Source organism: Girardinichthys multiradiatus, chromosome 19, assembly GCF_021462225.1.
Source record: "Girardinichthys multiradiatus isolate DD_20200921_A chromosome 19, DD_fGirMul_XY1, whole genome shotgun sequence".
Classification (NCBI taxonomy): domain Eukaryota; kingdom Metazoa; phylum Chordata; class Actinopteri; order Cyprinodontiformes; family Goodeidae; genus Girardinichthys; species Girardinichthys multiradiatus.
Window position 1 is genome coordinate 37,021,086 of NC_061811.1, and position 25,306 is coordinate 37,046,391.

Below are 25,306 nucleotides of genomic sequence, written 5' to 3' on the forward strand. Positions count from 1 at the left end.
AAAAGAAGCCATATATAAACAATTCAATTCAGTTTTATTTATATAGCGCCTATTCACAACACATGTTGTCTCAAGGCACTTCACAACAGTCAGGTTCATACATTCCAATTAATCCTAACAATTGAACAGTTCAGTCAGATTCAGTTATTTATTCAAATTGGATAAAAAGTTTTTCTATCTAAGGAAACCCAGCAGATTGCATCCAGTCAGAGACTTGCAGCATTCACTCCTCCTGGATGAGCATGTAGAGACAGTGGACAGTCACTGGCATGGACTTTGCAGCAATCATACTGAGCATGCATGTAGTGACAGTGGAGAGGAAAAACTCCCTTTTAACAGGAAGAAACCTCCAGCAGAACCAGGCTCAGTGTGAGCGGCCATCTGCCACGACCGACTGGGAGTTTGAGAGAACGGAGCAGAGACACAAAAAGAACACAGAAGCACTGATCCAGGAGTACTTTCTATGGGAAGTAAAGTAAATGTTAATGGATGTAGCTCCTTTAGTCGTTTCACCTAGAAAGAAAGAACAGATAAACTCTGAGCCAGTTTTCAAGGTTAGAGTCTGAAAAAGAGCACATATAATCAGTTACAGTAAAAGCTCAGTCAATCGTCATGTCTAGGAGAGAGAAAGGGTTAAAACACTAAAAGACAGGGCTATGTGGATCATCGGTAGAGGGTGAGCATTAAGTTGTTGCCAGCAGAAGCTCGGACAATGCCCCTCTCCAGAAAGGTGTCACAGGTAGACACAGAGTAAGGAGAGAGAACAAAGTTAAAAGTTAAAATAACAGCAAATAATACAAAATTGGACAGTAGTGTGAGAATGTAGCGAAGAGGGTGAAAGTGGTCATTATGTCCTCCAGCAGCCTAAGCCTATAGCAGCATAACTACAGAGATAGTTTCAGTTCAGATTATTTAGTTAAACAGCGCTTATTTACAACAATGTCATCACAAGGCACCCCACAAAGGGTCCCCTGATGGTCATTGTAGTAATTCATGAAACAACTTCTCTAGATAACTGGGACTTACTGTCTTACTGATTTACTGTCAAGATGAACGTTTACAAAGAAAAGAGAATTATTCTGTTAAAGCTCCCTGGCAAAGTATTGTTAGTGCTTTGACTTGATACCAGTTTGTTGGCTTCTGCCTCTCCACCTACGTTTGGAGAACTAACCCCAGATTGTCAGTGGAGTTAGGATCTGGGGAGCTCAAAGCTGCAGATGCCAACTTACAATGTTCTGATCTTTGAGCCACCTCATAAAACCAAGTTGTTCCTGGATTGTTGAAAGAAATTGCTCTAGCAGGATGTTTTGATTGCCCTGCGCTCTGCGTCCCTCAACATCCTATGACCCCACTTTGTGATTTTACTTGGCCAAGCACTTTGTGACTGAGTTCCTGTCATTCCCAGTTTTTCCCACTTTGTTTTGATAGTTCCTGTGAAAGACCCATTCTTTCAATAATGTTAAAAGCAGTCTGCATGTCTCGGTGCAGGATTTAAAACACCTGTAGCCATGGAGGTGATCCCTGATTGGAACACCAAGATGCAATGTTTCAGAGATTATTTGGATTTGTGGTATAGTGTGGATTAGAATCAATTCTTCCAGTAACATAAGGAAATGTTCTCAAAAGTTACAGAAAAATAGTACCTTTTAGCAGGAGCATCTCTCCTAAACTTGAATGACAAGAACTATACACACAGTGTTACAAAATTATTCATATTCTTAGTTAGAGAGATTGCTTTCTGTTTCACAGAGAGCCAAAGAGGCTTAAGTAGCAAGTCCATGCTGCTGCCTTTTTGTAAGATAGATTTAAACTGGGCTTCCAATTATTGCTCTGTTCATTTACTGGGTTAAACAACAACAATATCCTGGTGAAAACAACTGTAAGGACCTACACTCACCTGCAAAACTATTCATACCCTTCAAAAGTTAAATATTTTGCAACATGACAACCACAGACTTCAATGAGTTTCATTCTGATTTAATGTTACAGACAAAGTAGAACATAATTGTAAAGTGGAAGAAAATGATAGATGTTCTCACCTTTTTAAAAACCAAGAATCTGGTATTTAGTTATTCTGAAACCCCCAAATAAAATCTAGTACAACCCGATACTTAGAGAACTCATCTAATCAGTAAACAAAGTTAAGCTGTAATTGTATCTGCATCTAAATACAGCTGTTCTGTTTCTGGCCTCATAGGTTTGTTAGAGAACATTAGAGAACCAACTGCATCAAGAGACCAAGGAGCACAGCAGACAGGTCAAGGAGAAAGCTGTGGAGACGTTTAAAGCAGTTTTAAGTTCTAAAACAATATCCCAAGTTTGAACATTTCACAGAGCTCTGTTCAATCCATCATCAGGACATGGAAAGATGATGGACCAACTGCAGGCCTATCAAAACATGGAAGTCCACCAATACTGACAGCCTGGACAAGGAGAGCATTATTTAGAGAAGAAACCAAAAGGCCCATGAAAACTCTGGAGGAGTTGCAGAGGTTGAACAGCTAAGAGGTAGAATATGTCTTCATGACAACTATTAGTCATATACTTCAGAAACCTGGCCTTTATTGAAATAATGGTAAACAAAAAGCTGAATGAAGCCCTGTTTACAGTTTGCCACAAGCCATGGAGAGGAAAACAACAAACACATGGAAGAAGGTGATCTGATGAGACCAAACCTAAATGCTATGTGAGTTGGAAACTAGGACTTCAGATGATGACCACACCACAGTGAAACATGGTGGAGGCAGCATCATACTGTGGGGATGCTTTTCTTCAGCAGGGACAGGAAGCCGGTCAGAGTTGATGGGAAGTTAAATGGAGCTAGATGCAGGACAAACTTGAAAGAAAACCTGTTAGAGGCTGAAGAGGACTTGTGTCACGTAGTACTGAGGTTTGGCAGGACCAACATGCATACAGAAGATTGGGAACGACATGGTCAGTAGAAACATTCAATAAATAAAGTGGTAACTCACAGTGTAGCAACATGGACAAGGAACACAGGCAGGAATTTATACAGGTCCTTCTCAAAATATTAGCATATTGTGCTAAAGTTAATTATTTTCCATAATGTCATGAAGAAAATTTAACATTCATAAATTTTAGATTCATTGCACACTAACTGAAATATTTCAGGTCTTTTATTGTCTTAATACGGATGATTTTGGCATACAGCTCATGAAAACCCAAAATTCCTATCTCACAAAATTAGCATATCATTAAAAGGGTCTCTAAACGAGCTATGAACCTAATCATCTGAATAAACGAGTTAACTCTAAACACCTGCAAAAGATTCCTGGGGCCTTTAAAACTCCCATCCAGGGATCATCACTCAAAACCCCAATTATGGGTAAGACTGCCGACCTGACTGCTGTCCAGAAGGCCACTATTGACACCCTCAAGCAAGAGGGTAAGACACAGAAAGAAATTTCTGAACGAATAGGCTGTTCCCAGAGTGCTGTATCAAGGCACCTCAGTGGGAAGTCTGTGGGAAGGAAAAAGTGTGGCAGAAAACGCTGCACAACGAGAAGAGGTGACCGGACCCTGAGGAAGATTTTGGAGAAGGGCTGATTCCAGACCTTGGGGGACCTGCGGAAGCAGTGGACTGAGTCTGGAGTAGAAACATCCAGAGCCACCGTGCACAGGTGTGTGCAGGAAATGGGCTACAGGTGCCGCAATCCCCAGACCTGGGCTACAGAGAAGCAACACTGGACTGTTGCTCAGTGGTCCAAAGTACTTTTTTCGGATGAAAGCAAATTCTGCATGTCATTCGGAAATCAAGGTGCCAGAGTATGGAGGAAGACTGGGGAGAAGGAAATGCCAAAATGCCAGAAGTCCAGTGTCAAGTACCCACAGTCAGTGATGGTCTGGGGTGCCGTGTCAGCTGCTGGTGTTGGTCCACTGTGTTTTATCAAGGGCAGGGTCAATGCAGCTAGCTATCAGGAGATTTTGGAGCACTTCATGCTTCCATCTGCTGAAAAGCTTTATGGAAATGAAGATTTCATTTTTCAGCACGACCTGGCACCTGCTCACAGTGCCAAAACCACTGGTAAATGGTTTACTGACCATGGTATCACTGTGCTCAATTGGCCTGCCAACTCTCCTGACCTGAACCCCATAGAGAATCTGTGGGATATTGTGAAGAGAACGTTGAGAGACTCAAGACCCAACACTCTGGATGAGCTAAAGGCCGCTATCGAAGCATCCTGGGCCTCCATAAGACCTCAGCAGTGCCACAGGCTGATTGCCTCCATGCCACGCCGCATTGAAGCAGTAATTTCTGCAAAAGGATTCCCGACCAAGTATTGAGTGCATAACTGTACATGATTATTTGAAGGTTGACGTTTTTTGTATTAAAAACACTTTTCTTTTATTGGTCGGATTAAATATGCTAATTTTGTGAGATAAGAATTTTGGGTTTTCATGAAATGTATGCCAAAATCATCCGTATTAAGACAATAAAAGACCTGAAATATTTCAGTTAGTGTGCAATGAATTTAAAATATATGAATGTTAAATTTTCATCATGACATTATGGAAAATAATGAACTTTATCACAATATGCTAATATTTTGAGAAGGACCTGTACATGGAGAAGATAGAAAACAATGTAACAGAGCAGGTAACCAACAGTAGAATCCATCAAATGAGAGGAGAAAACTCAGGCAGCAATGTACATGGGACAGTGAGGAGAAATGGCATGGAGAACAGGTGAGAGTAATCGGGTGAGCATGAGAAACAGCCAAGACAAACCAGGGCTGGGTAGACTGAGGGAGAAAAAAGTAAATAAGCAGGAGCAGACAGAGGAAAAACAGGGAGGAAATGTAGCAAAAGTATCTAAACGTAACAAAACATGAGAATGAACTAAGAAATGAATAAACAATGGATGAACTAAAATAACAGCAACAAAAGAACATAAGAAAGAAACTCAAAACTCATTCACCTAACACAGGACGATTATGACAACTTGAGACTGGGGTGGAGGTTTACCTTTCAGCACAACAACCACAAGCAAGGAATTCAACTTTAGCTTCACAAACTCATTGTACGGGCAAAGGATTTTTAAATGGGGCGGCTTTTTCATGTTTCACTTTAACACTGTCAACACTACAGTTATCACCAGCATTATGCACAAACATAGATCCAGTTTCCCACAACGTTAAAGGAAACTTCTGTGTTCTAAAGTAAGCCGTACAATGCTGATGTACAAGCCTCTCACTCATCTCCACCAAAGTGTTTTCTCATCTTCTTTTAATTGCTTTGTCTCAATTTTACTTTTAAACATTCATTTCCCAAGCTCCTTGAGGGTGCAGCTGCCTGCAGGGCCTCTGACAACAGGGATTTCCTTATGAGGCACTCCTCATCCAAATTGCCCTCTCACTGTAGCTCTTTACTTAATTCCCCATGATCGGTCAGCATGCCCCGTGAGGACAGATGCATCATCCTTCATTTTCTAAATAAGACACTAACACCCAGCTTGATGTTTCTGCTTGGTTTCATGTCACGACTGTCAAAACAATTGTAGTAAAAATGAGAAAGTTTGGGTGAAATCACTGCAGCTGGCATGTGAGAACAAGAGTGGGGTCTGTTTGTGGAGCCAGCTAATTGAGCTTTAAGCAGTAAGACTAGACACAGGGAGGAACGTTGATGGAGTATGTTGTTCCCCCTCTTCCAGGTGGATAGATATTAACAATAGAGCCATCTCATTCCATAATTAAGGTAATGAGATGGGAAGAAGCTGGTGACTAAATCAGATGGGCAGTGACATGTAGAAAAGCCTCTGAGGGGTTCAGGGAGTCAGCTGAGGAGCAAGCATGAGGTGAGGACTTCAGCCATTGATTGGCATGAGAAGGGATGATAAAAAGCCCAGGCTTGCTCTATCAGATCCATTAACAGATAGCTCAGGTCTGAGGAACACACAGGGACAAGCACTGTGGTTCATGTTATACAATATTACAGCGAAGAAGGTGACTGAAGACCTGAGAGGGAAGTAGGAAGATCTGTAGCTCATTAGAGAGTAAAGTTTCCACTTCTGTTTCATTGTGCGGTTAGTTTTGATCAAAAAGAGAAGATGCCAGTTACAGATGAGATGACGCTTAGGAGGACAAAGTCACAGTGGTAAGTGAATGCCAATCTAGATAACTCTGCTCTAGAATTTCTCTTTACTCCAACTTAATCACTGTTTGATTTGATTCTCAGCAGAGATTTACACAATCACTGGACCTGTAATAGCAGCACACAGTCATGTGAAAAAATAGGACAACCCATTAAATATGCAGGTTTTTACTACAACATGTTCACATTTCAGTGACAAATCTTTATTTTATCTGCAAGGAATAAAGCAATTTATTTGCACCTAATCAACAAGAATTCTTCTTGTTTTTCTTATTAAGCAAAAAAGACCAAATTGTAGTTTTTTGTTTCTGAGGAAAAAGTTCAGCCCTAAGCCCTAATATCAACTGTAACCTTTTTGACTGAGATTCTTCTTGTGTCTATGTTACGATGTTACCATGTTACCTATCTGTCTGAGGAAGGTTTGCCGCAAGGTTTCTTGCATGTTCAACCCGTTTCAGATCATCTCACAACAATGGTTCCTAAACTTCCTTCTGCTGGGTCCTCCTTTGGTTTAGGCAAGGCAAGTTTATTTGTACAGTACATTTCAGCAACAAGACAATTCAAAGGACCTTACATGATGAAAAAAGTAGATTACAGTGCTTTAGACCCATATTTTCTTATGAAAAGGTTTCTGCGCCCCCCCCCCAGCACACACACCCACACACACATGCACATACACACACAAATGTTGTTTTCATATCCCATAGCAGTTTATTTCACACATCAATCTTTTTCAACAAATAAAAAGTAAACTGCAATAAGTCACAGGTTGCAGTAAAATAAATTACAACCTCTTTTAAAAAACAAAACAGCAGACCACCTTTACAGTATAATTATTTTAAGGGTAACTGTTTTTCACCAAAGACCCCGTTTCTATAACTCCTGGTCATCAGGGATGTCAAACTCCAGATGTATAATAAAGAATTAGTTCATTAGCAAGAATCTGGCAGACTTGAGTAAATGCAGTAGGGCCAATTTAACCAATAAGTTCAGGTGTGCTGGACCAGGACACAGGTAAAAGTGATAGGATGTCGTGGGTTTCCTCCTTTTACATCTTCCATTAAAGATGAGAGGAACCTTTATATCAACAGTAGTAAGAACCTGCTGTAGGTATTGTGATGACCTTTTGGGGTTTTGGAGACTTCTTTTAGCAACTTGGGATCTGCCCTCAGGGTGAACTTGCAGACCTGGACATGTTGGAAGCTGTTCTAAATGTCTTCTTCTTGTAGACTATTTTTTGTACAGTGGAATTGCTAATTGTGTGAATGCTGTAGGCATTCACACTATTGAGATCGTGTTTCTCTTTATTCCTTATTATTCCGTCTTCTTCTTATTCTGGTTGCTTGTGTACACTTTTTGATTCGCTACTCCTCCTGCATACTTTGTGCTATTTCAACCGTTCAACTTTCACATTATTCAGCCCTTTCAGGACATTCCGGCTATGACTTTTGGTATTTATAACTTATATGCTTTTTAAAATATTCAGCTTTTTATGGTTTTTTTGCTCCCATTGAAATGAATGGGAAACCTCAAACATTCTGCTAAAACTTTACTGTTTTTGCCATTTAACTACTTCCGTATACTTTCAGCTAGAAACACCATTCAACTTTTAAAATGCTTTCACAACCTTCTGCTATTACTGTTTAATTCAACTGTTTGATATCTTTTACAGTTTTTCTACAATTTGGATTCAAACTTTATTACAATGTTTTCGGATTTTTAGTTTTATAATGTAATCCAAGCCCCAAAGCAATGCAAAGTCAACACACCCTGTATAGGAAATCTATAGGAATTTCAGAAAAAATCTGAGCAAAAAATCCTTAAACTCACACATTTTCAAATCGCCGCCTCTCGTAAATCATTTGAGGTAGAGACATGAGCCTTGTGGAGATTTATCTTCAGACCTTGCTGGCGCTCACAGTGAAGGAATTGTTTTGATACCTTTTATCGTTTTGTCATAAAAAAGGTTTGTTTAGGAGTACCAAATCTGTCCTTCCCAAAATCGCTTAAAATTGAAAAATTTCAAAATTATCCACTTTTCTACACTGTCATATCTCCTACACGGATTATTGTAGACACACAAAAATCTCCAGGATTGTTCACCGATCCCTGCTGATACCTACAGTCCAAAAAGGTTTTGGATACCTTTTATCTTTTTCTTGTGAAGTAGGTTTGTTTGAGAGTGAAAAATTTACCTTCACTCAGGTTAAAAATCGTCAAAATTATTCACTTTTTCACAGGGTCACACCTCCCAGACAGATTTTTGTAGAAACCTGAGAAGCTCCATGATTGTTCAGCAAGGCCTGCTGATTCATACGGTGTATGAATCAAATCGATAGCCCTTACAGTTTCCGAGTTATTAGACATTATACGAGAGCATGTTCAGGCATTTTACTGTTTTTCTCCATTTTTCCCTTTCTTTTCACCTAGTGTTGTGCCTTTAATATTATATTTTCAGCAAAAACGTGTTAATATTCTCGTTCCCCTATCCGTTCTGAGAAAAACGGTCCAAGAATGACGTCGATAGCCCTTAGCCAAGTTATGGGCGGTAGTTCGGGAGCATGCGTCTCCATGTTAAAAGCCCAGGCCAGGGGGAGACGATAGTGAGGTGCTGCATTAGAAATGCTGCAGGTGTCAAGTTACACTGACGCTCTTTGCTGATTGGCTGATTCATTCCTCACTGTTCTATTTATAGCTCTGTGTATCTCCTTCTGTATATGTCTGTATATGATTCTGTCTTTGTTTCTGCCTCTATTCTCTCAGTGTCTCACACTCGGACACACACACACACACACACACACCCACACACACATTCATGGATTACTATCTTTGTGAGGACTTTCCATTGACTTCCCTTCATTATCTTGATTTCTATGGCCTGAACCTGACCCTACTACTAACTCTTTGCCTGTGGGACACACACACGCACACACACACACACACACACATCCATTGATTACTATCTTTTTGAGGACTTTGCATTGACTTCCATTCATTTTCATTCGTTTCTATGGCCAAAACCTGACCCGACCCCCAACCCTTTGACCATCTTCATAGGAGGCAACTACTGGTGGCCAATTTGTGTTGAGTACTTAAACAGCATGTACTGCTGTTCTAACAGCTAGACAACAGAGATTAAATTTAAAAGGCAATTTCACAGACTTTTGTATATAGGCTGTTAGCGCATCAGAACCTGGAACAAATCTCCATCAGAACCAGACCCAAACTCCATCAGAACCTTGTCGAAAATCCATCAGAATCAGATGGAAACTCTATCAGAACCAGGTACAAATCTTAATCAGAACCATGTACAAACCTCCATCTGAAATAGGTCAAAATTCTATAAGAGCCAAGGAGAAACATTCATCAGAACCAGGTCCAAACTCCATCAGAACCTGGTACAAATCTTCATCAGAACCATGTACAAAACTCCATCTGAACCAGGTCAAAGTCTATCAGAACCAGGTCAAACCTATCAGAACCAGGAAGAAAACTTTGCCAGAGCCAGGTCCAAATCTCCTTCAGAATCCTGATTCTGAAGGTTAGGGACCCTCCACCAGAACCAAGTCCAAATCAACTTCAGAACCAGAAGGAACCTTCTATCAGAACCAGGTCCAAAACCATTCAGAACCTGGCAAAAAGCTCCATCAGTACCAGGAAAAAACCTCCATCAGAACCAGGTACAAACCTGCATCAGAACCAGGTCCAAACTCCATCAGAGCTAAGGAGAAACATCCATCAGAACCAGATACAGACTTCCACCAGAACCAGATACATATTTTCATCAGAACCAGATCCAAACTCCATCAGAACCAGAAAGAAACCTCTTTAAGAACCAGGTTCAAACTCCATCAGAACCTGGCTAAAAGCTCCATCAGAACCAGAAAAAAAAATCTGTTTAAGAACCTTCTAAATATTTTTATCAGAATCAGGTATAAACCTCTATCAAATCTAGGTCCAAACTCTATCAGAACCAGGATGAAACTTTAATCAAAACCAGGTCCCAACTCCACTAGAACCTGGCAAAAATCTCCATAAGAACCATGAACAAATCTAAAACCAGAACCATGTACAAGCATCCATTAGAAACAGGTCCTAACTCTATCAGAACCAGGTACAAATCTTCATCAGATCCAGGAAGAACCCTCTATCATAATCAGGAACAAAACCCCAATCAGAAACTCTGAGAACCAGAACGAAACCACTACTCTGTGACTTATGATGATAAGACCATCTTCATAGGTCCCAGGGGAGCATAAAAACAGCGATCATTTGATGTCAGCTACTTAAACAGCTTCTACTGCTGTTCCAACACCTGAACAAGAGTGAATAATTTTAAAGGGCAATTTCATAGACTTTTGAATATAGGCTGTAGTAAGCATTAGCATTTTAGCTCATTTCAGCTTATACATTGCTTTTTGCATAGTAGATGGGGTAAATTAATACCAGCCTTCATGCTAGTGATAGCCTATTTGCTAATGTTAGCATTTTAGCTTCTCTTTATCCGCTCTTCTCTCTTAGCTGATGAACACATTGCCTTTTTTAGGACATTACCTGTTTGTTTTTGTGTTTCTTCAGGTATTTGTTGTTAGTTCAGTCTTTTCCGAATTTTCTGCCACTTTTTTAAAATATATTTTAGTACTGAATTCAACTTCTTAGTCTATCTTTTTGCTTCAGTCTATGCCTTTTCAGCTCATCTATGGGCAGCTCTTTCCTGCTTTATTAAAGTTTTTGTCAGTTTTTGCATTTCAACAACTATTTCAACAAGTAGTTTTGAGGTAACATCACCTTGTTACGCTGTTTTTCAGGTAACAGTCTTCCTGCTTAAACAGATCAGATGACAGTTTTTCTTAACTGTTTCTTTGCTTTGAAGGTTTTTCAGCTGATATTCTGCTGTCAACCTTAGCCACTTTCTGCCAGCTTTCAACAAGAGTTTAGCATTTCTGTTTTCTTCTAATTCATAAAATTTCAGCAGATTATCTTCAGTCAATTTCAGTTTGTTTCTGCCAGCTTTCAGCTAAAACATTCAGCTTACAGCATTCACACTGCATTTTCGCAGGAAATGCAAATTTTTCTAGTTTAGATTGTTTTGAGACCTCTTTCTTCACCAAAACAGACCAGCTTTAGTGCAGGAAAAGCTCACGCAGAGTGCCTGTTAGATAAATCGCGGCAACTCCCAGGGATATGCTGGGCACAACCTGAAAACTGATTCAATGTCGACTGCAGTCGGATTCCACAATTGTGCTTATTATTTATTACTTAAATTTTTCTATATTATGAAAACTGATATTAAATATCCATATGTGAAAATATATCAGATAAGCAGATAAGCAATTGATAAAAGAATTAATAAAATCTGAAGACAGTAAAACAGTAGATATTAGATATGGCCTAAGGTAAGGTAACAGACTCTAAGCCAGCTGTCAGTGATACTAAAGACTGTTAAGGTCAGGCTGGCTGAGAAAACGGGCTTTCAGGTCAGGGATCTGGACTAAGTGTTATGCACAGTGCTGTGCAATAAATAGAGATTTTTAAGGCTCATGCATTGCTATAACTTGTTGGCGGACAAAAAGTAATTTGTCTTGCAACACTATCTTTACTCCTTTTTTTTTTTTACATTTTTCACGTTTTTTTTTAAGCTCGTGGTGTTTTGCATGGAGGCTAAAATTTACATTGTGATCTCATTTGATCAGATCACCGAAGGTGAATTCTGAAGACAAATGGTTGCACTGGATTTTATTTTGGGGTTTTAGATTAATTAGGGTTGAATACATTTGACTTTTGACTTTTCAGATTTGTATTTGTAAAAACAATGAAATCCATGTATAATTTTCTTTTCACTTCACATATATTCACTATTTTGTGTTGGTCTGTCACAAATAGTTCACATAAAGTACATTTAGGTTTTCATACAGTATTACAACATTTGAAATAGTTCACTGGCTATGGGTACTGCTAAAATATACAATTCTCCCCCCATAGGATGCGTAAACTGGTGCTAAGCTGGATTCTGTTTTGGACCTGTCAACCGCCTCTCTCCCTTCACCATGTGTCAGCAATCAACCTGCGGCAGTTCATTGGATGTGCAGTTCGGGAATTTACCTTCCTGGCCAAGAAGCCTGGCTGCGGGGGCTTGCACATCACTACTGATGCCTGCTGGGGGCGCTGTGAGACATGGGAGGTGAGAAGCACAAAGCTAGGCAGCTTCTTCAGATTAAAAGCACACACTGAGGATGCGTATCAGTGTGATTTTATCAGGATGGGATAAAATCGAACCGAAAAAGAGATCTAGTCTGCTGTTTGTTCTAACTGTAGAGCTGTGGAAGATGAAGGACATGCATCAGTGACATGCACTGAGCCAGTGTCACATGTCAGCCAGAAACAAACATGGCTAGATAACACAGGGGAGAGGGTCACTGTAGTGACACAGAGAGTTCAGCTTGGGGTGAGGCTGTATGTACCTGGACAAATATTCAATTCAATTCAGTTCAGTTTATTTATATAGCGCCAATTCACAACAAATGTTGTCTCAAGGCACTTCCCAAAAGTCAGGTACATACATTCCAATTAATCCTAACCATTGAACAGTGCACTCAGATTCAGTTATTCATTCAAATTGGATAAAACGTTTTTCTATCTAAGGAAACCCAGCAGATTGCATCCAGTCAGAGACTTGCAGCATTCACTCCTCCTGGATGAGCATGTAGAGACAGTGGACAGTCACTGGCATTGACTTTGCAGCAATCCCTCATACTGAGTATGCATGTTGCGACAGTGGAGAGAAAAGAGAGAGAACATAAAGTTAAAAACTGAAATAACAGCAAATACTGCAAAATTGGAGAGTAGTGTGAGAATGTAGCGAAGAGGGTGAAAATGGTCATTATGTCCTACAGCAGCCTATGCCTATAGCAGCATAACTACAGAGATAGTTTCAGTTTATTTCTTTATATAGCGCTTATTTACAACAATGTCGTCTCAAGGCACCCCACAAAGGGTCCGGAACAGCACGGGGCTGCCAGGGAGGCCAGACCAAACCACAGAGTGTCAGAAGCTGGCCACCCCAGAACGGGCCACGTGTAGGGTACTAAGTAAAATAATAAACTGATAAAGTTTGTCCAAATAGAGCCCACTGATGGCCATTGTTATACTAAAAACCACAAGGATCGGGATACCTCTCTCTGTCAGACTGATTATAACCACTGGAAAAGAGAAGGGGTCATGCAGGTAGCAGAAATATTGGAACACAGAGGAAACAGGAAATATATTTACCCTATATATATATATATATTCTGTTTGTACTTCTCTGCCAAGTTCTAACTATTTTCACACTGTAATGTGGAGCAGGCTGCTGTGTAAATTTTGCTGAAGAATTGATGGCACTTCAGGAGAAGCAAAGATATACAGATAAAGGTGAAAACTTGCAATTACAGAAAGCACCACAGAAACAGGGGATTAAAGTGACAGTGAAAGTTTCCTTCATAATGCTTACAGCACATAGAATTCGAAACAAGAATTCTGAGAAAATTTTTAATTATGCACCAGTAACTTTAAAAGTTGTCATTTGAACACATACAGTTGTCCTTATGATTAAAAATCAGCTGATGAACAAAACCAGAAGTATTTTGACCAGTTAGTGGCCCAATGCAAACTCAGATATTGTTTTTGTGGGTCAATGGATGCGCCACACTAAGACCTACTTGGTCACCTTAACAGCAAGTACACTCTTCTGTGTGGATATTTTGTAGAACGCATAAAGTTAATTCTTTTCAGTATCAGCGAGGTGTCTAAAAGAAGAAGACAGCTTTTTTTTTTTAATGCTCACTTTAGGCAAGAAGGCTAAAAAAAGTAGTTGTTTTGCTGTTCTTATTTCTTCTTCAATATAGTTCTTGAAGAAAAGTCAGAATTGCTAAAGTCGATACTGTTGAGTTTTACAAAAGAAGAATCATCTGCGTAGTGCTGATCAGTGTATCTCTTGAAGTTGCATATATTTGATAAATAATTATAAGTTTTAAATGAATAAGTATAAATCCAAAAAAAGATGCATGGACATTTGAATTGTTTATGGATGATGTTGGACCTATTACTGCCATTACTGGTTTAGGTTTTTGCTAATTACAGCTATTAATGAAGACTTCTACTACTACTACTACTTATATTTTTAATATTAATAATTCTAATAATAATAATAATCATAATCATTTTTTCTTTTTTCCAGAAGCCAGTCCTGGAGCCCCCTTTCATTGAGTCTTACCAACGGGTTTGTACCTACAACATGACACGTATGGTCACAGTGAATCTACCCAACTGCAAGCCCAACGTTGACCCGACATACACCTATCCTGTGGCCCTAAGATGTGCTTGTGGAGTCTGTCTTACAAGCACCACTGAATGCATAACATCCATCTGAAAAGTCATCAAAACCAATCTGTTCTTCTTTTCATTTTGTTGTTGTTCAACTTTAGTTCTTTTCCATTTACTTTCACTTCAGTTTAGTTTTTTTCCAGATTTAATGAATTAAACTTATAACCGATATTATCTGAAACAAAAACTAGAGTTAATTAAGGACATATTAAATAACTGAGGATTATTATAGAGTGATTTAGACACATTTTTAGGGTCACAGAGTAATGGAATCTAACCAAGAAGTTAAGGTGAGATGTTCACAATGGACAGCTCCCGAGTTCACTGTTGAATTCACTTCTTAGGCCAGTTTAGACTTTAGGCAACTTTATCACTTTACCATAGTAACCAACTCTGCGCTCAAACTTAATACAGCAACATTTGTAACACTGATATTTATAAAATGCCAATAAAAAAATGTGCCACATTTTAATGTCATCACTGTGAGTTTGTAAAGAAGTGGAACGGTGAAAGGCTAACAGCTAGCAGACTCATGATCCATCAGATCAATTGGACAGCTATATGACATTAACCGTTTATGAAGAATGCTCATTGCTTCAGGCAACTTTTATAAAGCCATTTTTGGAACCCAAGCATGCATGGGTAGAACCTGCAGAACTCCACACAGAATAGTTTTTTCCTCATTTGGAATTGGCACCCAGAAACTTGAGGTCATGGAGGTAAAACAACAGCTTAAACCACTGTAAACTTTAGCTTTATTGTCCCACATGGAAATTTGCTTTGTAACCAAGTTAAGACAAATATACTAAGCCACAGACTCAGCAAGCAAAACACTCAAATCAATTTATCTAAAACCTATTTTTCTACATCAGTGGTATATTAAAAATATGCTTGGTTAACAAGAAGCAGATGGTTTATTGTTAAGAGGCTGCAGTTGCAGTTGTAAAATTACAATATAACAAGACATTAGAGCATAGACATTAGATCAAACTACACCCGTTTACTGTTTTAGGTCAGCTAGGGACACAACAATTTTTATATTTCCTGAATGCCAGAATAATGAGGGATCGAAATTCTTATTACTACCTCTCTAGAGGTTTAGTAATCTTAGTGTATGTAAATGTCTGAATTTAAACAAACTAGGAAAGTCCAGGTGATGATGTCATACAGGTCCTTCTAAAAAAATTTGCATATTGTGATAAAGTTCATTATTTTCCATAATGTCATGATGAAAATTTAACATTCATATATTTTAGATTCATTGCACACTAACTGAAATATTTCAGGTCTTTTATTATCTCAATACGGATGATTTTGGCATACAGCTCATGAAAACCCAAAATTCCTATCTCACAAAATTAACATATTATTAAAAGGGTCTCTAAACGAGCTATGAACCTAATCATCTGAATCAACGAGTTAACTCTAAACAACTGCAAAAGATTCCTGAGGCCTTTAAAACTCCCAGCCTGGTTCATCACTCAAAACCCCAATCATGGGTAAGACTGCCGACCTGACTGCTGTCCAGAAGGCTACTATTGACACCCTGAAGCAAGAGGGTAAGACACAGAAAGAAATTTCTGAACGAATAGGCTGTTCCCAGAGTGCTGTATCAAGGCACCTCAGTGGGAAGTCTGTGGGAAGGAAAAAGTGTGGCAGAAAACGCTGCACAACGAGAAGAAGTGACCGGACCCTGAGGAAGATTGTGGAGAAGGGCCGATTCCAGACCTTGGGGGACCTGCGGAAGCAGTGGACTGAGTCTGGAGTAGAAACATCCAGAGCCACCGTGCACAGGCGTGTGCAGGAAATGGGCTACAGGTGCCACATTCCCCAGACCTGGGCTACAGAGAAGCAGCACTGGACTGTTGCTCAGTGGTCCAAAGTACTTTTTTCGGATGAAAGCAAATTCTGCATGTCATTCAGAAATCAAGGTGCCAGAGTCTGGAGGAAGACTGGGGAGAAGGAAATGCCAAAATGCCAGAAGTCCAGTGTCAAGTACCCACAGTCAGTGATGGTCTAGGGTGCCGTGTCAGCTGCTGGTGTTGGTCCACTGTGTTTTATCAAGGGCAGGGTCAATGCAGCTAGCTATCAGGAGATTTTGGAGCACTTCATGCTTCCATCTGCTGAAAAGCTTTATGGAGATGAAGATTTCATTTTTCACCACGATCTGATCTAGCACCTGCTCACAGTGCCAAAACCACTGGTAAATGGTTTACTGACCATGGTATCACTGTGCTCAATTGGCCTGCCAACTCTCCTGACCTGAACCCCATAGAGAATCTGTGGGATATTGTGAAGAGAACGTTGAGAGACTCAAGACCCAACACTCTGGATGAGCTAAAGGCCGCTATCGAAGCATCCTGGGCCTCCATAAGACCTCAGCAGTGCCACAGGCTGATTGCCTCCATGCCACGCCGCATTGAAGCAGTAATTTCTGCAAAACGATTCCCGACCAAGTATTGAGTGCATAACTGTACATGATTATTTGAAGGTTGACGTTATTTGTATTAAAAACACTTTTCTTTTATTGGTCGGATGAAATATGCTAATTTTGTGAGATAGGAATTTTGGGTTTTCATGAGCTGTATGCCAAAATCATCCGTATTAAGACAATAAAAGACCTGAAATATTTCAGTTAGTGTGCAATGAATCTAAAATATATGAATGTTAAATTTTCATCATTACATTATAGAAAACAATTAACTTTATCACAATATGCTAATTTTTTGAGAAGGACCTGTATGTTTGTAAACATCTTATAGGTCAATTCCCAATATGTAAGGTGAATGGAGGCAAACCTGTGGATGTATTTTAAGGAAACATCTTAAACTCTCTTCTTCCTTGTGTGACATGGAAAAATCAAAAGAAATCAGCCAGGATGTCAGCAAGAGAACTTTGGATCTCCATAAGTCTGGTTGATCCACAAGTCCAACTTCCAGATGCCTAAATGTTCCATGTTCATCTGTTCAAACAATTATAAGTTTGTTTAAATATAGGTATAAAGAGCATGAAAAACTGATCTCTAAACTGTATGTGGTTACAAGCTAATTATAACTTGCATATAAAAACAAAGAGTGAGGATAGGCAGGTTTTGAAACATCACCTCACGACTGGGAGGAAATAAATGAACAGGAGAATAGAAAACAACCTGCTCCGCGTCTTGGAAGGGATTTGGGTGGAAAAATGTATCCAAATTTATTTTCTAATAACCACACAGAAAAAATAAAATGACATTTAATATTGGAGAATATGTGGGGAAAGTAAAACATTTTCATAATTTTGCCCATTTGTTGATCTTTTGATCTAATTTTTGTCAAATTCTGCTGGCGCGATGGTAAAGCTCCACAAAAGAGGACTTCGCACACCACTGCCTTCAATCCACCTGGCCAATGTCCGCTCTCTAAACAACAAGATGGACGAGCTGCTTCTTCTCACCAGTAAAAACACGGACCTCCGCGGATCAGCGGTTCTCTGCTTTACCGAGACATGGCTGAGTGAAAACATCCCGGACCGCGCACTGCTGTTGCCGGACTTCCAGCTGTTCAGAGCGGATCGCAGTGCGGAGCTATCGGGGAAGAGGCGAGGAGGCGGAATTTGCTTTTATATAAATGAAGGTTGGTGCAGAGACGTAAAAGTGCTGGGAAAAACATGTAGTCCGGATCTGGAGTCATTTTCCATAATCTGTAAACCGTTTTATTCACCGAGGGTTTTCCTCGTTTATAATAATCGGCTCATATTTTCCACCGCATGGCTGCACTTCTGCCGCGGAAAAACATCTTGCTGAGCTGATTACAGACGTGGAGAAAAAATACACGGACTCTATCATCATAATACTGGGAGATTTTAACAGAGCAAACCTCTCCCATGAACTCCCCAAATACAGACAGCATATCAAGTGTCCCACCAGAGACCAAAACACACTGGACCATTGTTACACAGCTTTAAAGGACTCATATCATGCTGTTACCAGGGCTGCTCTGGGTTTTTCAGATCATTATCTAATCCACCTCATCCCAACCTACAGACAGAGACTTCCAAAGCTTCCAAACCCAAGGTTCACACTGTTAAGAAGTGGACTGAGGAATCAAAGCAGACGCTACAGGCCTTTGAAGGCACAGACTGGACTGTTTTGAAACCTCAGCCACTAACCTAAACCAACTAACTGATGTGGTGACATCATACATCAGTTTATGTGAGGACATGTGTGTGCAGACCAAGATCTTCTGCACCTTTGGGAATAACAAGCCATGGTTTACTCCACACCTCAGGAATCTGCGCAGGGTAAAGGAAGAAGCTCACAGCAGTGGAGATTGGGCGCGGTACAGGCAGGCCAGGAACAGACTAACAAAGGAGATCAAAGCAGCCAAGAGAAGCTACAGTGAGAAGCTGAAGAACAGCCTTTCTACTGGTGACACTTCAGCTGTATGGACCGGTCTGAGAAACCTAACTGCCTATAGGAGCCCTCCCACCCATCTTGAACAGAGTCGTCTCCTGGCCAACCGTCTGAATGGCTTCTACTGCAGACATGACAAGAAGCCATTCACACCTCAAATCATCCCCTCCACATCCCATTCAGGAACAAATTCCTCCCATAAAGCAACCAACCCCCTACCATCAGATCCTCTGCCTGCACTAAAGATCTCAGAGGAAGATGTAAACAGGCTCTTTCAGCGCATGAAAACAAAGAAAGCTGGAGGACCTGATAACGTCTCCCCATCATGTCTGAAAGCCTGTTCAAATCAACTCGCTCCGATCTTCACAAGGATCTTCAACAAGTCACTGGAGAAATGTGAGGTCCCCTCCTGCCTCAAACGATCCACCATCATCCCGGTGCCCAAGAAACCCACCATCCTAGGATTAAATGACTACAGGCCTGTAGCCCTGACGTCTGTGGTCATGAAATCCTTTGAGCGGCTGGTGTTGAAGCACCTGAAAGACATCACAGGCCCCCTGCTGGACCCCCTGCAATTTGCTTACCAAGCAAACAGGTCGGCAGACAATTCTGTCAACTTAGGTCTACACTTCATCCTGCAACACCTCGAACACCCAGGGACGCACGCCAGGATCCTGTTTGTAGACTTCAGCTCGGTCTTCAACACCATCATACTAGACATCCTCCACCAGAAGCTCACCCAGCTCAACTTCCCAGCCTCCACCTGTCAGTGGATCAACAGCTTCCTGATGGTCCGACAGCAGCAGGTGAGACTGGGTAGCATCTTCTCCCGATCCAGATCAATAAGTACTGGTGCCCCCTAGGGGTGTGTTCTATCCCCACTCCTCTTCTCCCTGTACACAAATGACGGCACCTCATCGGACCCGTCCGTGAAAATCCTTAAGTTTGCAGACGACACCACTGTCATTGGACTGATCCAGGACTGTGATGAGTCTGCATTCAGACAGCAGGTGGATCGGCTGGTACACTGGTGCAGTCAGAACTATCTTGAACTCAACCCACTCAAGACTGTGGAAATGGTAGTGGACTTTCGGAGAACACCACCCCTATACACCCTCCTCACCATCCTCAACAACACTGTATCGGTCGTGGACCACTTCAGGTTCTTAGGAACCACCATCTCTGAGGACCTGAGATGGTCTTCACACATAGACACTGTTCGAAAGAAGGCCCTGCAGAGACTGTACTTCCTGAGGCAACTCAAGAAGTTCAACCTTCCACAGGAGCTGCTGGTCATCTTCTACACTGCAATCATTCAATCTGTTCTGTCTTCATCCATCTCAGTGTGGTTTGGCTCATCCACCAAACAGGACAAGTCCAGACTGCAACAAATAATCAGGAATGCAGAGAGAATAATCAGGGCTGACCTTCCCTCCATCCAGGACCTATACAGGTCTAGGGTCAGGAAAAGAGCTGCTAAAATCTCTGCAGACCCCACACACCCTGCACAGAAGCTATTCAGAGCTTAACCTTCAGGCCGCCGTTACAGAGCACTGTTCGCTAAAACTAGCCGCCACAGAGACAGTTTCTTCCCCCAGGCTGTTTCTCTGTTGAACATTCAATAGAGTACAAAACAACAGCATACAGATGTTGCAAATGCACCTTTTTATTATATATGTGAATATTGTACATTGTAAATATGTATATTCTGTAATACAAAAACTAAACCAAAGAGCAAAGTGTACCGCAGTCAAATTCCTTGTTGGTATGTACGAACTTGGCAATAAAGCTGATTCTGATTCTGAAGATATCAGCCATGAAGTTAAGGCTTTGACAGAAATGGGTTTAACCAAATGTGCAATGTTCCAAAGAAAACCACCAAAAACCACCAAAAATAGCTCCATGGAGCTATATAAATAAACTTGACTTGACTTGACTTGACTTGACCATCACGAAGAGCCCTGATCTCAGTCCCGTAGAATATCAGTGGGCTAGGTAAAAAGGTGTGTGAGCAAAGCGGCCTCCAAACCTTTAGTTACAGCAGTTCCATCAGGAGGAATGGACCAAAATTCTAACCCTAACCCAAACTATTGTAAGTTTCTTATGGAATGAAATCCAAAACACCTGACCAAACTTATACAATGAAAAGAGGAATTCTACTACATAAACATACTGTATACAAACTTATGAATCTTAAGAAAGTTAAAAGAATGTTAAAAAGTCCTGTCACTCATTGTTTTGACATTTAGAAAATTATTTTAGCAATTCTAACTGACCTAAACCAAAAAGATTTGTCTGATTTAATGTCCAACAATCACATTGAAAAGGTTTCCCCCCTACCTTTTTAATATGACCCCTACCACACACCCGTCTTATTCCAGCTCCCGTAACAGCAATTAAGTCGGAATCTTCATGCTGAGGTTAATGTTGTTAGGGATGGATAGCCTTTGCTGTCCAGGACCAGACAGACGTTAGGCCTTTTCATTTTGGCATGTTAGAAGGCTTCATTAATGCACTTCTACTTGACACTATGTATCAGCAAAAACTAGCAAACTAATCTGAATGTGCTTTGTTGCAAAGGAAGAGCAGATACACACAGGCTATCTGTAGAAACAGTTTGGTGTGCAGACATTTGATATTGAAGCTCACAATTAAACAGTATGATGTGATTTTAAATGGGGAACCAAAGCTAGGTTGTGGGATGACCTCGGGGGAACCAGAATATGCAGAAATAAGAATTAGACAGACAGGAGAGTTTGGTTTTCTTGGCTGTTGTCACCCCTGAGAACTCTGTTATCTTCAGCAACTCTGACAGGAGAGAGTTTAACAGCCACTGTTGTCCTAATCATTTATGACATTGCCACTTCCTTCTTTGGCTGCATCCAGAGGGGAGAATGCTGAAGCAGCTCAATACAGCAGGACCAAAATAGAAGAGTCTGGAACCACCAATACAGGCTTCTAACCTGAGTCACAATAAAGTGTGTCTCATGGTAATGTATCATTAGAACAAGGATCCTGGAAAACATGAAGTTACATCTAAAAAATTAGCAACAAAGCTTGGATCTTTTATTGTGATTGTCATGCCATAGAGTAGAAATAAAAAAAGAAATAATCATTAAGGGGAGCAATCAGATATTCCCGGTGTCTTCAAAATCTCCCTTTTCTATTGTCATATTACAACAGCAAATTTCAGCTTATTTTATGAAGATTTTATGTGACAAAGTAGACCATCATTGCAAAATGTAAGGAAAATAATACATGGTTTAGATAATTTTTGGAAATAAGTGTTAAAGTTGGGTCTTTATTTGTATTTAGTCTCCCTGGGTCAATTCTATGTTGAGCTACCTTTGGCCGTAGGTTCAGCTGCAGGTCCTTTGGGGTTTGTTTCTACCAGGTTTGGTACAAGATGAAGATTAGATGGACAGCATCTGTAAACCTCGACTTTGGTGTGGAAAAACCTGACTAATCTGCACAAAGACTTGACTTCAACCTTCTTGAACACCTTTGGGATGAATTGGAGGAGAGGCTGCAATCCTGGTTTTCTCATTTAACTATGAACACACTCCTAAACCTTTAAGAAGATGTTTACATAAAAGTTAAAGTTTCTATTGCTGGTAACGGTGGGTGCATTAACAAATTGGACTTGATAGATTAAGAATAGGTTGTCATCAAAGTTAATTTACATGTAAAAGTGAGCTGCAGACATAGTAAAAGAGACTGGTAAAAAACAACTTCTAAATCCAAGAATGCCTTGCGTTAACCAATTGGCATAATGTGCTCCTATGAAGGAGGAGTTCTCCACAACTGAAATCCCAAAGATGGCATCGAAGTGTTAAAGCATGAACAGAAGAGTGTTCTTCCCCTTTCCCCTCATCTCTCCACAGGCTACATTAGAATAAACACAAATAACTTCTCACCAAAATGTAAGAATTTATCAACAGAATAATCCAACTTCAAGACAAAATATTTCAGTTACCAACTCTTTGACTAGACTAGTAGCATTCAACCAAACTATTAACTAAAAATTAAAGGAATAAGGAAAGTTAATAAACTATAAATCCCTGCTTAATTAAGCATTGTAAATAAAACCAGACATTAGGAGGTATAAAGTTGGAAGAAATTAAAAAGAGTTCCAAATACCAGTGTTGATCCAAAACTTCCAGGGGTCTCCTAGAAAGCTACAGATAAAGATGGAAATTTTTCATTGGCATCACAGTGAATACAAGCATACATCCAAGTCTACATGGGAATGACTTTATGCAAAGAAAGTTTAAAATTTGGAATGGCCTAACCAGAGCAGAGACGACGACTCTGGTTTATGAGTCTGAGTCGAGTCGAGCTTAAGCCGCAAAGAATAAAGACTTGACTGAAACTTGTCCCCTAAAGACTTGAGGTTTGACTTGGACTCCTGGTCTGAAACCTCAGTTAGCACTTAGGTAACAGTCTTAGCATCAGTTTTAATCTCATGTAAAGAAGAGTGAAAAGAAGCCGGTTTGTGAGCTACAGATGTGCTTTCTGAGAAAAGGTGAGCTTGATTGTTAGCCAGTTATGTTGGTGGATTATTATGGGATGTTAAGGGTTTATGACAAACTGTTCATGTTAACTGTAGCTTCATAATAATGGCCACATGAATGTCTCTCCAACTGAAAGCTGTAAAAACAACATTACATTAAATGTTATAACTGGTAGTGCCACCCTTGGAGGCAACAACTGCCATCAAGGATTCTGGTTAGCTTGCTTTGGAAGAATTTTGTCTTACTCTTCTTTGCTTTACTTCAGCCACATTAGATGGTTTTCCATTATGAACACCCTGTTTAAGGCTATGCCAAGTCATTTGAACTGGATTTAAGTGTGGACCTTAACTAGGCTACTCCAAATCTTTCATTTTGTATTTTCAAACCCATGCAGCAGTAGACTTGTCAGCGTGCCTTGGGTCATTATACTGCTGTATAAACCAAGCGAGCTTCATCTTCAGGTCAGGAACTGTTGGCCGGATGTTCTCCTTCAGGATTTTCAGCAAGTAGTATGGTGCTTATGGCAAGTAGTAGAACACTGACTAGACTTTTTTTCATTTATGCACGTCTTAATTTAGCCTGACCTTGTAAATGGACTGAACTTATATAGCACTTTTCCAGTCATACAGACCACTCAAAGCCACATTCACCCAATTGCACTCACACATTCATACACCGATACGCAGATCGGTAGGCAACTTGAGGTTAAGTGCCTTGCCCAGGGGCACATCGACCTATAGCAGGAGGAAGCTGGAATCGAACCCACAACCTTCTGATTGCAAGACAACTACTCTTCCTACTGAGCCACAGTCGCCTTGTGTCTAGTGAAGCTCTTGGCTTCAATGTAATCAAGAAAAACATGATAATGATTGACATCAAAGGATGGTACCAATAATTTGTTAATTATTCTGTAGTTTGTCAGCCTTAATTTTAGGCTTATTCTTTTACACAAAGTGACACATACATGTTATACTGTGGATAGAATAGCCTCTAGCTTGTGCTTTAAATCCTTTCTTTGTTCAGACCAGAGGTTGCGCTAGGCTTTTTCATTGTCAGTCATTTTGACTTACAGGGTCACAAAAAACCTGCCATAATCTATATTTACCCATCACTTTATTTTTTTGTGATAATAATTAAACAATCAATAGCATTTTGTTTTTATTAATTTCAATTAATATTCAGTCTGAACCAGCTGAACAGAGAATCCACATCAACCAGATGCGACATTTACTTTTCCCCTGCTGTGTCAAAAAACATTGACTGTGATCCCAGTAACTACATCTAACAATGAAATTAAACAATTGCACCTAAAATATGAACAGACCCCCTGCTGTAGCCTAAACGCACAGTCTCACAGCTTCCTCCTGGTCTGCATTGACTTGAATTACGCAGCCGCTCTTGTTTGTTCTTCATCTTCCACTGATTCAGTCCCTTTTTTTTTACCTCTTTTATCAACACCATCGTCGTTATTGGGCTTTTTGAAGAAACTTTGGATTCTGAGACGCTGTGACATTTTTCTAAGTGAAGCCAACGAAGTCATGCGTCAAGTGAAAAAAACAGCTAATTAATATGCTAATTAGCCACCAAGTGGTCAGCGCTGTGAACTGCAATCTGTGAAAAGTACAGAAGGCTTTCAGATTTTTCTGTCACAATTTAAAAAAAGGTCAAAAATGAAAATGTTTATAACGCAACCCCTGGTTTAGACTGATGATAGTTGTGGCACAAAAGATGAGCGTACACCTTATGTCTGGCAGTGCTGCTAGAGGACTGATTGTGTTAGCAACACCCAGGATGATAGTGGCAGCTGCAGCACAGTGGTTTATTTTGGTACCAAATCACATATTGAGTTTAATTTTTGCAGTTTAGCTTAATTTCTTCTTTTTTGTCTGTTATGACAATCACTCGGACATGCCTGACCATACCAATT

General features: G+C 40.2%; 1 protein-coding gene across 1 annotated transcript; it reads left to right on the forward strand.

The window, feature by feature from the left end:
• The first annotated feature begins 5,954 nt into the window (after positions 1-5,954).
• LOC124855915 (glycoprotein hormone beta-5-like) lies at positions 5,955-14,526 on the forward strand. The gene is made up of 3 exons (XM_047346065.1): positions 5,955-6,114; positions 12,094-12,292; positions 14,327-14,526. Exons 1-3 carry the CDS (start codon positions 6,068-6,070, stop codon positions 14,516-14,518), a joined length of 438 nt encoding a protein of 145 aa, XP_047202021.1. The 5' UTR covers positions 5,955-6,067; the 3' UTR covers positions 14,519-14,526.
• The last annotated feature ends 10,780 nt before the right edge of the window (positions 14,527-25,306 follow it).

Bases quoted from the DNA above. Each gene is read 5' to 3' on its own strand.
- LOC124855915 (XM_047346065.1), top strand. From the start codon at position 6,068: ATGCCAGTTACAGATGAGATGACGCTTAGGAGGACAAAGTCACAGTG. The intron at 6,115-12,093 runs GTAAGTGAATGC...CTCCCCCCATAG, and splicing joins AGGAGGACAAAGTCACAGTG to GATGCGTAAACTGGTGCTAA. The intron at 12,293-14,326 runs GTGAGAAGCACA...TCTTTTTTCCAG, and splicing joins GGCGCTGTGAGACATGGGAG to AAGCCAGTCCTGGAGCCCCC.